The sequence below is a fragment of the Oratosquilla oratoria genome, chromosome 13 (genome assembly GCF_046742065.1).
Source record: "Oratosquilla oratoria isolate Oo_2021 chromosome 13, ASM4674206v1, whole genome shotgun sequence".
NCBI lineage: Eukaryota > Metazoa > Arthropoda > Malacostraca > Stomatopoda > Squillidae > Oratosquilla > Oratosquilla oratoria.
The window spans coordinates 43,831,107-43,849,061 of record NC_134789.1 but is presented as its reverse complement, the minus strand read 5'-3'; the positions used below and the strand labels follow the sequence as shown (position 1 = coordinate 43,849,061).

The window sequence follows — 17,955 nt, the reverse complement described above, 5'->3', positions numbered from 1 at the left end:
AAAATACTTCGATAACATTTTGAATAGGAATATTGGGAAAGCAAGTCCACAAATCCTTGGTGACCGAAGGGTTAAGAATCGATGGTCTACTCTAAAGGAAGTGAAAAATAGTTTTCCATACAGATGCGTATATACTTGCGATAGCTTAGAAGATATAACCCAAGCTAGAGCAGTACATAAATTCAAAACTAAGTATGGCAATTGGATATCAAGGATATGGAGTCAGGACCCAACAAACATCCTTTCCTGTACATTACAATTAGGTAAGCACACACACGCACGCGCGCACACACCCAAAATTTGTGAGAAAATAATCAAGAATAGATGGGTAAAACACAAACACCTGGAAGAAAACAATATAATAAACCCAAGACAATTTGGGTTCAGACAAGGAAGATCATGCACCACAAACTTAACTTTCTACTCAAGATTAATAGACATAGTGCAAGAAAGGAATGAATGGGTTGATTGTGCCATCCTGGACTTACAAAAAGCTTTTGACAAAGTCCCACACAAAAAATTATATTAGAAAAAAAAAAAAAAAAGGAACATATAGGAGGAATACAAGGGAACCTACTTAAATGGATGGAGGACTTCCTGATTGGTAGAAAGATGAGAGTAGTGCTCAGAGAGAAATATTTAAGTTGAAGAGAGGTTATCAGTGGAGTACCGCAAGGATCTGCATTGGCTCCAGTAATGTTTGGTATTTATGTGAATGACATGGATGATGTGAAATGTTACATGAGCTTTGCAGACGACGACAAACTGTTAAGGAAAGAAAAACTGAAGAGGATTGCGAATCACTGCAGGAAGACCTGAATAAGGTATGGAACTGGAGCAAGAAATGGGAAGTGGACTTGAATATTAAAGAGTGTAGCATAATGGAGTTTGGAAAAAGCAAAAATAGAATATCAGGACAATATAAAATTGGAACCAAGGAGGCAAAGAAGGAATTTGGGTGTAATTACCTCAGACAACTTGTCCTATGATAAACGGCTAAACAAAATTGTAGGAGAGTCCTACAAATTGCTAAGATCAATAAAAGTGGCACTTCCATATTTGGATGAAGAAATTATTAAAAAATATGGGTCACATTGATAAGGCCTAGACTAGAATATGTGGCAACACTGTGGTCACCCAGTACCAAAAAGAATATAAAGAAAATAGAAAGAATCCAGAGAGCAGCCACAAAAATGGCACCTGCACTTGTAAACTTGTCATATGAGGAGAGATTGGCTAAACTGGAGTTACCGACTCTGGACCAAAGAAGAGAGGTGACCTACTGACCATCTACAGAATCATGAAGGGCACAGAAATACTCAATAGAGAGGACTAGTTAAACTGGGACAAGAGAAGCACAAGAGGAAATGAAAAAAAAAACATAGCTATAGAAGAGATCTGAAGAAAAACAGTTTTCCACATAGAGAGGTAGACACTTGGAACAAACTGGACAATGAAATAGTGTACACAAAAACCATTCATAAGTTTAAGAGCAAACTAGACACTGCTAGATACAAAGGCGGGACACCACGAGCGTGTCTCCCCTTCCTGCAAAATACAAGTAGGTAAATACACACACACATGATCGGTAAATTAACGGCGACGATTGGAACTCTGGAAAAAACGAAAATTTCGTGGATTTCAATGACGAGGGCGTCCCTGTGATGTATTAATAGGGAAGGGGAAAGCTCATGGTGGGCAGGTGAAGAAAAAGTAGAAGGGGTGGGATTAGAGAGGAAAATGGAAGGAAATGACGAAGGAGACGAACGGGCTCCCCCAGACGTCAGATGGAATGTAAATAAATGGGCTGCAGATGACATAGGTGAACTCGAAAATATCAGTAAAGGCATTAAAATTAGAAATATAGATAAGAGCAACACAACAGAAAGTGGAGATAATTATTTCTATGGATTTAATGAGAGGGGATGACAACCTCCCCCGATTAGCAAGTCTGGAGGAAAATTAGAGAAAATGAACGAACAGTTGGAGGTTAGGTTCAGTCAATTTACACAGTTTACACAAAGAGTTCATAAATTGGAAGAACTAAAGAAGGAGAAACAAAACCTAAATAAATAGAATTAAAAATACAGTTAAAAGAAGTAAAAGATGAGAATGAGGAATTAAAGAAGAATATTAAAGAGAGAGAGAGAGAGAGAGAGAGAAAAGTCCATAGCAAAAGAGGTACTGGGTTGGAGAAGTCCAAGAGAACAATATAATTGAATTTAGAGATATAGTGACAACAGATGAAAGAACAAACTAAGGACACAGTTATTAAAGTGATAAGGGAGAAGGAGAATATAGTAAGAGACTTAGCGGATAAAAAGAAATGTATAATTATATTAGGGATGGAAGAGAAGCATAATCCAAATAGGACTACAAGAGTAAAAGGGGAGAAGGAAAGGGTAAACAACATATTAGAAGTAGTTCAAGAGGATGAACAAGAAACAGGGAAAGAAATTGAAGAAATATATAGAATAGGGAAATACAATACAGATAAGGCCAGACCAATTAAGGTTGAATTCAGGTCACAAACGACAGCAGAGAACATCTTAGCAAAAACAGGAAACTAGCAAAAAGTGATCAGTATAAACAGGTATGGATAAAAAGAGAGATGAATAAAGAGGAGAGTATGAGAAAACAAAAAGACTAGAAGCTAAGGAAAAAACGGGAAAAGAACAGAGTCAGACAAATAGAAATTCTATTGGAGAGTAGTGGATATGAAAGTGAGGAAATGGTTCATAGCAGAGAAAAACGGAAGGGAAACAGAAAACATGATGGAAGTGTCTTACACATATATAGATGGATTAATAACAGGCTTGAATGAACTGAATGATTACCTGAAGGAAAAAGAACCGGACATAATGTGAATTAAAGAGACAAAATTGAAAGGTCCACTACCACCCAACAGTGTAAGACATGGTACATTTAATTATTGGATTAGAAACAGAGAGATAAAACAAGGGGGTGGAGTTATGTTCCTGACTAAGGATATAAATGTGAGGAATGTCACATATGGCAAGAATAGAGATGATTATGATGGAAGTGGAGGACAGAGATGGGAAGAGCAGGAAGTTTGTGGTAAATTATGTGCCTCCTAAAATGGCTTTATGGGAAGAGAACATAAAAATATGTTAGAAGACACAAGGGTAACACTAAATAAGACAATGGAAGATGGAGGAAGAATAGTTATAATAGGTGACTAAATCTGCTGGGAAGAGATGACAGTGAAGGGTGGAAATGACCTATGGGGAAATGTTACTACTTTATATGATTGTAGAACAAACAATGATGCAATGGATACAAGAGAATACTAGGTATAGAAATGAGGAAGAACCATCGAGACTGGACCTAATATTCACATCAGAACCTGAAATAGTTTACATGATTGAATATAAGACATAAGTAAAAGTGACTACATAATGGTTGAACTGGAACTAAATGAAGAAAAATACATGGGAAAAAATGAACAATATAGAAAGGGAAGATTGATGTATGGATTTTTTTTTTCTTCTATAAAATAAGAGAATTTTTTCAAAAAGCAGACTGGGAAAGGATACACAAGGAGGAAACAACAGTAGAAGAGAAATGGAATATTTTGACAAAAATTTATGAAGGAGTGGAAAAGTATGTTCCAAGACAAAAACAAGAAAAAGGATATGTAAAAAGTATGTTCCAAGACAAAAACAAGAAAAAGGATATGTAAAAAGTATGTTCCAAGACAAAAACAAGAAAAAGGATATGTAAAAAGTATGTTCCAAGACAAAAACAAGAAAAAGGATATGTAAAGTGTTGGTACAACAAAAGATTTAGGGTTAACTAAAGACAAGAGATACAGCTTGGATAAAATGGAAAAAAGACAAAAGACCTGGAAAATTGAAAATATATACTAGTTATAGAAAACAATATGTAGCTTGGATAAAATGGAAAAAAGACAAAAGACCTGAAAAATTGAAAATATATACTAGTAATAGAAAACAATATGTACAAGTACGCAGAGAAGAAAAGAGAAAATACGAAAAAGATGTCATACAAAAATGTAAAGATCAACCAAAACTATTTTACAGATTTGTAAACAACAAACTGAAAAACAAACAAAAATTAGAGAAACTACACAGAGGAAATAGAAATGGCAGAAATTATGAACAAGCATTTTAAATCGGTGTTTACGAGGGAGAACATACAACTTAGAGATGTCGAGTGGGAGGGGAAAGTCCCCCCTATGAAAGAGATAGAAGTAACAAGGAAAGAAATAATGAATCACTTGAGTAATCTCGATGTCAGAAAATTGCATGGTCCAGATGAAATGGCAAGCTGGATTTTGAGAGAATGCAGGAATGAACTAACAGACAAAATACATAGTCTAATAAGTAGTTCATTGAAAGAAGGAAAAGTTCCAGACGATTGGAAAAGAGCAAATATAGTACCAATATATAAAGGGGGAAACAAGAAAGACCTCACTAACTATAGACCGGTCTCTCTTACAAGTACAATGTGTAAAATTTGTGAAAGAATCATCAAAACTAGATGGGTAAGGTATCTGGAAATAAACAACTTACTAAATCCAAGGCAATTTGGATTTAGACAAGGACGATCATGCGTCACAAACTTAATGTGTTTGTATTCAAGGCTAATAGATGTAATACAAGAAAGAGATGGATGGGCTGATTGTGCATTTCTAGACCTGAAAAAAGCTTTTGATAAGGTGCCACATAAAAAATTACTAAAGAAATTAGAAACTGCAGGAGGAAAACAGGGCAAACTGCTGAAGTGCATGGAAGACTTCTTGCATGAAAGAAAAATGAGAATGGTGATAAGAGACAAACACTCTAATTGGGATGAGGTGATTAGTGGAGTTCAACAAGGAACAGTTTTGGCCCCAATAATGTTTGCTATATATATATTAATGATATGGATAAAGGAATTGAAAGTTATATGAGCTTCTTTGTGGACGATGCAAAATTGTTGAAAAAAGCGAACACTGTAGAAGATAGTGAGTTGCTACACAGTGATCTCAATAAAGTATGGGAATGGAGTAGGAAGTGGGAGATGGAATTCAATAGTAAGAAGTGTAGTATAATGGAATTTGGAAAAAGCAAAAAATGAATAATGAGATCATATAAATTGGAAGAGGAAATTAAAAAAGTAGAAAATGAGAAGGACCTGGGAGTCATTATTATGAATAATATGTCCCCTGAGAAACATATAAACAAATTTTTTGCAGAAACTTATAATTCAATAAGAACAATCAGTGGCATTTACATATCTGGACAAAGAAATGGTGAAGAAAATACTGGTCACTTTGATAAGACCAAGATTGGAGTATGCAGCAACAACGTGGTCACCAAGTACAAAAAAAATGTATAACAAAACTTGAAAGAATACAAAGAGCAATTACAAATTTGGCACCAACACTCTCAGAACTATCATATGAAGCGAGACTAGCAAAACTTGAGCTACAGACATTAGAGCAAAGAAGAGAGAAGACTTGATAACTATTTATAGAATCATGAAAGGCATAGAAATTATTGATAGAGAGGATCTAATAAAATGGGATAGTAGAGATACAAGAGGACATAGAAAGAAAATCAAGAAAGACAGTTATAGAAGAGACCTAAAAAAGAACAGCTTTCCCCACAGGGTAATAGATGTTTGGAACAAGTTAGATGAGAAAGTGGTGTGTGCAAAAACAATACACAAATTTAAAAACAGTCTAGATAAAATGAGATATGAAGACGGGACACCACGAGCATAGCTCCCCTTCCCGTAAAATACAACTAGGTAAATACATTCAAACTCCTTCTCTCTTCCTCTCTTATGTTCCATGTTTCTGCCCCATACAGTGCTGTCGGCACAATAACTCCTTCATATAATCTCCTCTTAGCATCCATTCCCAAATGTCTATTTCTCATTACACTTTTTAATCCACCAAGACATTTACTTGCTTCTCTCAATCTACATTCTACCTCCACCCCCACCCCTCCCTTTCCTGCCACATTCACACCCACGTATCTAAAACTATCCACTTCCTCCAGTCTCTCTCCCTTAATACTCACTTCCAGCCTGCTGCCACTCTCTACCCTTGTACATCTCACCACCTTACTTTTACCCACATTTATCTTCAGCTTCTTTCACACACCTTCTCAAACTCTGTCACTAACTCTCTCAATCCCTCCTCTGATCCTGCTACAAGTGCAGTGTCATCAGCAAACAGCAACTGGCTTATTTCCCACTTTTCTCCATTTTCTTTAACCATCTCCAACCCCTGACCCACTGCCCTTCCATTCACCTCTCGCACCACCCCACCCATGTATAAATTGAAAAGCCAGGGTGACACAACACATCCTTGATGAAGTCCCACCTTTACCTCAAACCATTCACTCTATTTCTAATCCTAACACAAGCTCTATTACTCTCGTAAAAGCTTTTGGCTGCTCTTAACAGCTTTCTTCCTATCCCAAATATCTGCAATACCTCTCACAGTGCCTTCCTATCTACCCTGTTGTAAGCCTTTTCCAGATCCATAAAAGCCCAAAATACATCCTTATATAGCTTTCTCACATATCTGTCTTACCACAAAAATCTGATCTACACAACCCCTATCTGTCCTAAACCCAAACTTTTCCTCACCAATTACTCCCTCCCATAAATCTTCCCAATTACACCTAACAAGCTGATCCTTATGAAACTACTACACTCACACTTGTCCCCTTTTCCCTTGTAAAGTGGAACTATACAGGCACTCCTCCAGTCCTCCAACACTCTACCCTCTCTTAAACAAACATTAAATAACCTCACCAGCCAGTCCACCATCACTACCTCCTTTCTTCTGACATTCTGCATGGCGTCCATCCAGACCAGGTGCCTTACCTGCTCTCATCTTCACAGCTGCCTTCACTTCATCTTTCCTTATTTCTCCTCCATTTTCCTCACTCATCACAATCATTTTCTTAGCACTTCCCACTGCAACTACCTTTCCCTCCCTATCCTCCTTCACATTTAGCAACTCCCTAAAATACTCTGCCCACCTTCTTCTCACTGCCTCCTCTCTTCCATTATCATCTCTCCATCTGCACCTATTACCTTTTCTTCTCTACTCGATTCACCTCCTCTTCCTATCTTAATTTCTTTCCAATTTTTTTTTTTTATTATTTTTAAATTTTCTGTCATACTCTTACCCCATTTCACATCTGCTCTCCTCTTTGCCTCCTTTATGTAATGCTTTACTTCTCTTCTCTTTACTTTGTACCTCTCATATGATTCCCTCGTCGTAATTTGTAACCAATCTCTGAAAGCCTGCTTCTCTTCTACACCCTTCTTTGCTTCCTCATCCCACCACTCACTACCCTTCTATTTCCTCGCATCCTCCTTGTTCCACACACCATCTTTGCACACCTTATGACTCCCTCCTTGAACCCTCTCCATTCCTCCTCCACTCCTAGTTCTACTCCTTCCCACTCCTCTCACAGGTTCTTCTTACATTCCTTCTCCTTTTCTTTCTCATTTAAACAGTTCATTCTCAGTATCTCCCTACCTTCTGTCCTTTTCCTCTTTCTCCATCTATACTCCACTCTCAACTTACCTTCCAACAAAAAATGATTTGATATTTTCCCACTCTCCCCCCTTAGAACATGTACATCCTTAACTCTTCCCACTATAATCCTGGTTACTGCTATATAGTCCATTAACGCTCTATCTTCTACCCTTCCATCCACCACCCTGTCCCATGTGTACGTATGCTTGGCTTTCTTCCGAAACACTATATTTGCTATCATCAACTCTCTTTTGAGACACATCACCAACAACTCTCCACTACAATTTTTCCTGGAACTCCACACTTCCCAATCACTCTGTCCATTGGTTCATTTCCTACCCTAGCATTAAGGTCTTCCAATACAACTACATGGACATTTCTCCCTAATCCCTCTATGCACTCATTTAAATCCATCCAAAAAGCTTCCCTTTCCTCTACACTCTTCCCACTACCAGGCCCATATGCACTTACAAAAACCAACATCTCCCTTCCCAGCTTCTCCTTCATCCACATTAACCTTGAGGAAACCTCATTCCACTCCACTACATGCTTACCTATCTCTTTACTTACTAGTATAGTATCCCTCGTCCTCTCTCCACTCCTGAGAACCTCCCAACTGCACTCCCAAACTCACACTCGCCCCTCCCTTTGAACTTAGTTTCACCTAATGCCAACACATCCATCTTCTCACAAACATACTGCCTATCTCTTCCCTTTTACTCTCATCTGTACCACATCCATGCACATTAAAAGACCCAAACCTTAGGGTAGGTTGGAAAACTCCTAGACCCTCTTATGCCTTTACTTTTTTTAAGAATGTCCTCTTTGGGCCTACAGGTAGTAGGATTCCTAGTCCTATCCCCGTCCTGTTTTTTTGTCATCTCATATGACTCAAGTGGGAAGACCTGGTGGCAGCATTCTTTTTCTCAACCACAAGGTTAGGCAAAAAATGGAAATGAATATTCAGAGAAATGGTACAGGACAGTAACAAGGGGTGGGGGACAGCATAACGGAGGGACAGTCGCAGTATAATAAAAGTGTCCTCATTTCTCTATGAACACATATTTCCTCTATCACAGACAAAATGATGTGTGGCTCTGGTTCATAGGGGTACGCCATATAGGTCCTAAAGTATCAGCTGCGTGCTACTTTGCCACAAAACATGCAGCCAATACCCCAGACGGGGACCACTGTATCTTGATCAAAATATGGCTTTGAAAATATTCCAAGTAAAGATTTCTGTACATATAGGACTAAGAAGGCCCCATAGCACAACTAAACTTTCAATGATAAAATTTGTCTTGAAAGACAGAAAGATGGGAAAAGACTCAAAACCTTAAAACAGCTACCTCTGACATTAAGTATCATTTTTGATTGCTGGGTAATGATAAGTTTTTCAAAGTGCATTCTTCTAGACATGACATCTTTCAACCCAATCATGGGTCATCTTCAGAAGCTATAGATTGGTGAAGACAGAAACAAGAATGGACTATGGATTACCTAGAAAAGACCATCCACTCACATGGTATTGGTGGTTGTAGGAGGGGAAGAGATGTGTGTATGAAAATGAAAAGACAGTTGTGTATGGAAGAGGGATACTGCCACTGGGCAATTCTTCGGGATATTTATTTCATGAAGTAGTGGCTCAGGAGGGATGGGCAGGAGACTTGAAGGCTGAAATCAATATCTGTAACTGTGAGGTTGCTTTTGTGATATTTATTTAACAATAGCCTCAACCAACAAAGTTTGAAAAGGAGTAGGAGTCTTAGTTGTAGGGACAGACAAAAAAAATTGGAAAGACTTTTAGTGGTAGGTTAACTGAAATGAGAAGATGCAGTAGGAGAGAAAGTTAGAAATTAAATTAATTTCAGTTGGAAAAAAAGCTTATGAAGATGTTTGTGTGTGGAGTTGTGTTTTGTTTGCAATATGCTTGTTTGTGTATGCTATGCATAGAGGGTAGAGAAGAATGGAGCATGCCTGGTGGGATTTTATACTCACTGGACAGGGCATCCTTGTGAAAGGATACATCAAACAGAGCTATTCACAGTGTTGTTGAGCTGCCATTTGGATCCTGAGAATTTCTTTTTATAGATAGTAATCGGAATGGAGGTTTAAGCAGATAAACACTGATTCTGCTAACATTTTTATACTGTTCTCAGCACAGAATAGAGGATTGTGTTTCTAGTTGTCTGGTGAGGGGATTGCCATGGGCGTTGTTGTTACGATAAAAAATAACTCCATCCTGTTGATGTGCTGCCATCCTATTAGACAAGGTGGTGGTGGACAAACCTATATATCATAAGTTACGGTGACTACAGTTACAACTGCTGAGTTACCTGAAAGAAGAACTACTGAAGAAGGAGGACACTATGACAATTTTGATGACTAAATTTGTCAGCTTATACTGGGAATGAGCACACCAAATACACCTATAGATGTACATTAATAATACACTTGCCAATCTTATCAATATCAACCTTGACAAAGCTACAAGGAAAGTAATTTGGAAATTTTCTGCCTGTTGAAGACCCACTCCACTAGATTGATCAATTAATCAATCTTAGGGACTTGGTTTTCATCACGTCAGCAATGACAATTAAACTGGAGATACTTCTGGATGGTATCCAGCACTGAAGTGCAGCAAAAAGGTTACAGGTCTCCAGACCTCCAAGTTAAAATTATAAGAAAAATGAACACACTGAGAGGACACACCCACATTCCTTTCCTTATCCCTTAATAAAAAGCTACAGCAAAGGAATTAAAAGATTATGAAACTATTGTGATTCATAGTGTTAACAAATCTTCCATCTTTGTGGTCCTAGATAAAGAAGACAGTATGGACAAAATGATGAGCATCCTGGGAGACACCAGAAAATTCAAGCAAATCACCAGGAACCAAACAAATGACCTTAAATCCTATCTTAACTGTCTAATAAGGCACAACATCAGTATTGCTGGCACACTCAAGCTCTCTCTTATTGATGTTGATTACAAGCTTGGTTATGGTTATGACACATGATACATAAATAGGGTTTCCTCTTTGCCCTATTATCAGTCAAATACCATCTATCACCTACAAACTTGCAAAACACCTTCACAATATCACCATCCCCTTCACCCTATCTCTCATAGTCTGAAATCTGTGGAGGAATTCCTTGGCATTCCAAGTTCAATGCGACCTTTGGGCATTATTTCTTCCATGGATGAGGTTAGTATCTCAATAAACACATTTTTTTTAGACATTTTAGTTCATTGTGGTACTTATTCTTTCACCAATGAAGTGTATGTGAAGGTCACAAACCTGGATATCTGAACAGTGCTAGTGAGTGTCCAAAAAGATACTGAAGGAATGTTATCAACTCATTCATAATGAGAGCCCTCAAGCATTCCTTTGCTTGGACTGTCACTAATGCAGAATTATACAGTTTCACAACTCCTTGCTAATAATGGCTATCTTATGAACGAAGTAGGTGAGACAATAGAGTTGCATCTAGATAATTTCATGATACAAGGTCCTTCACCATATCAAACAAATTGTGGTATTGTTCTCTACTACAAGAACTTTATATCCTCTACTTATATGGACAAAAAGGCACTAAAAATGGTAATCAACAATATGACCACTACCAACCCTAATGTCATTCTAAAGCTTATTACCTTTAACAAAATCAAAAGAACATCCAGCCTCGTTATAAGAAACAGCTGCCACCCAGAGACATGGCCTTTACAAGAGGCAAACCTTATATATCAGTATTTTTGCAATATTGGTGACTATGTCTAAACAGAAATGTAGTAGCACATTTGTAAATAACACACAAGAAACCCACAGTTGGAGCAAATAAACTTCAAATGAAAGAAGATTCTATGTTTCGGCTACCAACTGTAGCCCTCTTTAGGAAAGTACTTTCCTGAAGAAGGCTGCAATTGGTAGCCGAAATATAGAACCTTCTTTCATTCTAAGTTTATTTGCTTCGACTGTGGGTTTCTTGTGTGTTATTGGTGACTATAGTTGCCTTAGTTCATGTCATATAGGTTCCGCTATTCCTACCTTATCTAAAAGAATGAAAGTACATCTACAGGGTTGGGCTATTCTTTGTCACAACAATAACACCAAAAACAATCCCCTAGTCAGATAATAACTGGTGTTCTCATTGAGAACAATATTAAAAGATGTTAAGGATGGCAGAATCAATGTTTATCTGCTTAAACAAACTTGCCATAAATATCCACCTACTACATGAAATTTTCTATGAGGAAAATTTTCCAGCAGCTAAATGGCACCTCAACAGCAGTCCATAGGTAGTCTTTTCCTAAGGATGCCCAGTGGGTATAAATTCCCTCCCAACATGCTCCATTTTTCATTCTTATTCCAGTCTTCACCAACCAATATGTCTGAACATAACCCATGACTGGGTTGAAAGCTATCTAGAGTAAAAATAAGGATGCACTATGGAGAACTTATCATTACTCTGACAATCAACCTTCCCACTCTCATAAGAATTACTGAGAGCACTTCTTACAAGTTGAACAATGCTTTTGCTGTTATAGACTTCAATAAAGCTTGTATCCAAAATGGCATCCTCCCAAAATATATGTATTAATATCAATCAATCCATCATCCCATGCCTATCATGCAGGAGACCAGGTTATGGCCACCAGGCAGGCTCATATGTAACTCATGAATAAATACTGTGTTGTTATCTAGGGATTATATGTGGGACATTGTAGGATGATGATATCCAGTGTCCTCTGTGTGGTGATTGCATTTAGGGCAGTTTGATTCTGTAGGCAATCCTTTCCTAATTTTGGAGCTGGGTGTGTCTGTGTAAGGTCACAGCATTACTCATAGATCAGGCCATTTATGAGCTCTGAGCTCTTACCTGAAAGGGTAATAGCTGTCAATCATGAGTTCAATATGTGATCCAAGATTGTGGTGAGCCACACACACACAGGTTCTAAAGAAACACAGTTTTCCATACAGATGCATAGAAGCCAATACAGTGAGACCTCTCATTAACAGATGTTAATTAGCTGTGTTTGCGGTGTTTTCACTGTGTTTTTGGTGCTGTTGTTTAGTGTGTGCAATCACTATGCCACCCAAAAACACCGAAAACACAGCGAAAACACCGCAAACACAGCTAATTAATGTCCGTTAATGAGAACAATACACAAATCTAAGTATGATAATTGAAGAATAAAGTCATAGAGCCCAAGCTGGAACAATACTGAATTTAAAGCTAGGCATAATAATTAGGGAGTAAGAAACAAGACCCCACAAGTGTTGTTCCCTTCCTGTATACTACAATTACATAAATAGAAACACACACACAAAAAAAAGCTCAATACTTACCTAGTCCAATCTGCATACAATGGTTCCATATCTACTTAGCCCAACTACATTCACCATCATACCTGAAACATAATGAAGTGAATTAACTTATACTGTAGTAACAAGTATCTGAAATGTAATCCAAAACAGAGATACAATTAAACAGCAATAAGAATCACACAACTACCCACACATAAATAGATTAATATATTGCCCCAAGTCATTTTTGCAAGAGACCCACAACTCCCAGGTAGCCAGCAACAGTTCCTTGATCAATCAATCCATGGCCCCTGGTCTCTCTTGCAGAAAACCTGTGGCCTTCAGGTAACTGACAACAGTCTGTGGGCAAGACCATACATCATTCAAGGAAAATATATTGTGTTGTCTAAGGATTGTTAGTATGGGTCATTGTAGTATGATGTGTTCTAAGTCCTCTATGCAGTGGTTACACTTGGGGCAATTTGGATCTGGCCAGGCCTATACTGTATTGGTACAATTTTAATGCTGGATGGTGTTCTGAATACAGGCATGGTAGTGTAATTCTTATTAGGTGCGAGAGGATATTTCTGTGAGGACGTTTGGGGGTTGTTGTTGGGGTACTGAGTTTGGTGGTCTGTCTTGAAAGGATTGTTTAGTGATTTGAGTGTGTGTGTTTTTGGGTGGATACTTTATGTGGTAAAGGTGGCAAATTGTTATAGATGTCTGAGAAGTGTGCTGATGTTTTTTATTTATTTGTTTATCTTACTTTTTACATTTTTTGTGGTACTCATGAAATTCACAGCCACTGGATTGACTGATAAGTCATTCAATGAAGAAAAACTGTCGTTCTTTGAGTATCACTATGGTAGGGCAGTATAATATGAGGTGTTCTGTATCCTCTGTGTGATTGCTGCATCTGTGGCAGTTTGTTTCTGTGGCCAAGACTATTCTGTGCTGGAACTGTTTATATGCTGGGAGGGATTTTTCTGTGGAGCTAATGTCAGGAGGAGTTTGTTGTAGGGGGGTTTTGGAGTGTTTGTTTTTTTTATCTGGGTGTTAATGTAATTTTGAATGGATGTGTTGAGCAGTGTATGAGGAAGCCTGTTGTAGATGTTTGAGTAGTATGCTGCTGATATAGTGTTTAATGAGCAGTTTGTTTCAGTGCCCAGGCCTATTCTGTGCTGGCATTGCTGAAGTGGTGGATGGTAACCTGCATGCAGGCATGCAAGTGTGGTTCTGACTATTCTTGGAAAGAATTTCCATTTTACTGGGGGACATCATCTCTCATGCTCCTCCTCATAGCAGACTGAGACAAATTTTTTTTTTCGGCAGCCTTTTTATCTCCAAGATATGTATCCAACTGGAAATAATGTGGTAATTGGAATGCACTCTGCAATGTTAGTATTTTTCTCATGGTACTTTTGAGTATCAAAACCTAACAACATGTATAAAATTCTCTTTTGCTGATATCTGTTAAATGACAACTTAGAAATATTTTTTTTTGTCCAATCCAAGTAGACTTGGGTTCAAAATACTTATACATGGCTTTAAGTAAAAATATTTAATATTTTTACTTGGACTTGGTCCAGAATCTGAGTGTCAGTCCCTCAGGGCTACCTCTCCTGATGGGGAGTTTCACTGACCATCTTGCAGGACTATTGCATAGAGACCTGTAATTTTGACAAAAAAAATTGGGGATCAGAAAAAAGGGGAAATTTTGGATGAAAAATAAATAAATAAATAATAATAAATGCTGGTACATTGTGACAAGTCGATGAAGGTGGAAAAAGAAGTCACGGGTCTAGTTCCGCTTCTGAAGAAGCATAGAGCAAAACCGGTCAGGAATAAACTCAGGAACTCAGAACTAGACCCATGACTTCTTTTTCCACCTTCATCAAAAAAAAAAAAAAACCTAACAACATGTATAAAATTCTCTTTTGCTGATATCTGTTAAATGACAACTTAGAAATATTTTTTTTTGTCCAATCCAAGTAGACTTGGGTTCAAAATACTTATACATGGCTTTAAGTAAAAATATTTAATATTTTTACTTGGACTTGGTCCAGAATCTGAGTGTCAGTCCCTCAGGGCTACCTCTCCTGATGGGGAGTTTCACTGACCATCTTGCAGGACTATTGCATAGAGACCTGTAATTTTGACATAAAAAAAATTGGGGATCAGAAAAAAGGGGAAATTTTGGATGAAAAATAAATAAATAAATAATAATAAATGCTGGTACATTGTGACAAGTCGATGAAGGTGGAAAAAGAAGTCACGGGTCTAGTTCCGCTTCTGAAGAAGCATAGAGCAAAACCGGTCAGGAATAAACTCAGGAACTCAGAACTAGACCCATGACTTCTTTTTCCACCTTCATAAAAAAAAAAAAAAAAAAAAAAAAAAAATCAGATTGTCGATATCACACCTCTACTTTCCCCATCATTTCACATTAAAGAAAACAGAAAACTGGTGACAGCTACCCTCCTCCAACCAATATAAGCCTGTGCCCAAAACTGCCTCTATGTCTGCACACTCCAAGGAATCTGTGGAGGGTGGGGCAAAAGAGGGAATTCACCTGAGTGTGACATTGCCAATTTGACCACCAATAATCAGATTGTCATTGTCACCCTACTCACCCCATCCCACCTGTCTCACTTGTGACACCTTGGCATGGCAACATGGGAAAAAAGTGCTGCCACATGTTTTAACATTTATTCAAATCATTGTTATAATCCTAAAAAGTGATAATCATTATACTATACAGCTTCCTTTACTATGTATAGAATAGAAAAAAAATCATATAGCACATAGATGGGAAATAAGAGAGAGAGAGAGAGAGAGTGGCATGTGCTACGGTTGATTTGGCAGATTGTTTAGTGGTAAATCAGAATGTATACCACACCCTCAACAGACTACTTGGAGCACACAAACTATAATATAGCAGTTAACATTCCAACATTTCTTACCAACTATTTGGAATGCAGTACAGTTAATGTGAAAACAAATAATATCCAAATAAGGAAAACTATAAATAACATTAAAAACTTAAAAATTAACCCAACCCCCAACCATGAAGCAGTTGAAGCAACCAAGGGAAAAAATATTAACACCAAAACAGAAATGAAATATTTTAAGCAAATACTTCTCCAAATTAAGTTTCAAACCTAGAAATCCAGATAATAAGAAAATAACTAAAGATGAGAAAAATCAAACTATATATGGAAGAGGCTATACAGAAACTGAAAAACTCCTATGCAGAAGGCCCTAGTAAGATCTTGAACATGAATCTAAAACTGTTGGTTGTACAACAAAATTCTAACATCCATATTAAATCAAACAAACATTAAGAATACTGAGCATCCTACAGAACAATATCTTTACTATCTACTATATCCAAGTTGAAGGAAAGATCAGTCATAGAAAGAAACATAACTAATCTAACCTCCTTATTAAACTAAGAGATTCAAGAAGGGCCACTACTGGCAAACTTCTCACAAACATCAAACAAATAGTATTGGAGGGATTGAACAAGAAAGTACCACCAGAAAAAACATTTATGGTTGCAAATGTCATAAACAAGGCATTACTTAGACACATATTACCATGAAAGTTCACAGACAAATATCCACAACAATGAAAAAAATAGTTAACACAATTTCTCTTTGTCAGACAGTGCAGATTAACCCAAAACAAATAAGTTTCGACTACGAGATTGTACAATGGAGTTCTCCCAATGAGCCACATTCTCATCTGAATTATCTAACCTCTTCACAGAACTTATACCAAGGTATACAGACGCTCCTCTACTTACGTTCATTCGTTTTACGTTTTTTCGATTTTACGTTTAAACTGACTGAATTTTTTTTTTTTTTTTTTTTTTAGTGAATTTTTGAGTTAAGCGCACTCTCCGTAGTACGAGACGTTCAAACGATACTTACGCATGACACTGTGTCCCTTGTTTACATGGCACAAACGACAGACTGAACGTGCCTTGCCTCCTCCTCCTTCCCCTCCTTCTCACTTTATGTTTAATTTATTTGAAATTAATATTATTTTACAATGTTATGTTTATAATTAATGATTTAGGGGTGTTTTATAAGATACGGTAATAGAATTTATGGATGTATAGTATAGTATGAACTGTCATACATTACTAGAATGTACAGTAACAACTTACGTTCATTTTCACGTTACGTTTGGCCGTTCGGAACGTAACTAAAACGTAAGTTGAGGAGCGTCTGTACTGTATTTTGGAAAAAAAAAATAATAATAATAAAATAAAATATAAAAAAAATCCTTTAAATCTGGGCAGGACAATGTAGCATAATGGAATTTGGAAAAAGCAAAAATAGAATAATGGGTCAATATAAAATTGGAAACGAGGAAGTCACAGAAGTCGATTCAGAAAGGGACGTGGGAGTGATTTCAAGTGACTTGACACCTGATAAACACGTCAATAAATTATTAGGAGAGACTTTTAACTGATTAAGATCAATGAAAGTGCCCTTCAACTACATGGATGAAGAAATGGTAAAGAAAATAGTGATTACACTAATAAGACCTAAACTAGAATACGCTGCAACACTATGGGTACCTAGCACAAAAAAGAACATAAGAAAATTAGAAAGAATCCAAAGAGCAGTAACAACAATAGCACCTATACTATCAAATTTGACATATGAACAAAGATTGGAGAAATTACATCTATCAACACTGGAACAGAGAAGAGAAAGAGGTGATTTGTTGACCATTTACAGAATTATGAAAAGGATGGAAATTCTCTATAGAGACGACTTATTAAAATGGGACAGAAGAGAAACAAGAGGATACGAAAAGAAGAATAGCTTCCCTCATAGAGTGATTGATGTCTGGAACAAACTAAATGGAGAAACAGTGAGTGCCAAAACTATAAATGATATTAAGAATAAACTGGATGTGGAGAGATACGAAAATTGGTCACTATGAGCATAGCTCTTGTCCCATAAAATACAACTAGGTAAACACGTTGGATTGATGGTGAAGATTGGAAATCCGGAAAAAATGCAATTTTCGTGGATTTCAGTGATGAGGGAGTACCTGTGTTGTATTGGTAGGAAAGGGGAAAGCTTGTGGTGTAGTG

At 37.2% G+C, this 17,955-nt stretch overlaps 1 protein-coding gene across 2 annotated transcripts in view; it reads right to left on the bottom strand.

Moving 5' to 3' along the window:
* LOC143032417 (uncharacterized) overlaps positions 1 to 17,955 on the bottom strand; it is a 229,565-nt gene that overhangs the window by 172,090 nt on the left and 39,520 nt on the right. The window contains exon 1 of one of the 2 annotated variants that reach the window (XM_076197164.1): positions 12,882 to 12,912. The exons of the other annotated variant lie outside the window; for it this stretch is intronic. Within the exon in view, the coding sequence (XP_076053279.1) occupies positions 12,882 to 12,897 (16 nt within the window). The 5' untranslated portion in view covers positions 12,898 to 12,912. Of the gene's footprint in view, positions 1 to 12,881; positions 12,913 to 17,955 lie in introns of those variants that run through there. 2 annotated transcript variants of the gene reach the window in all.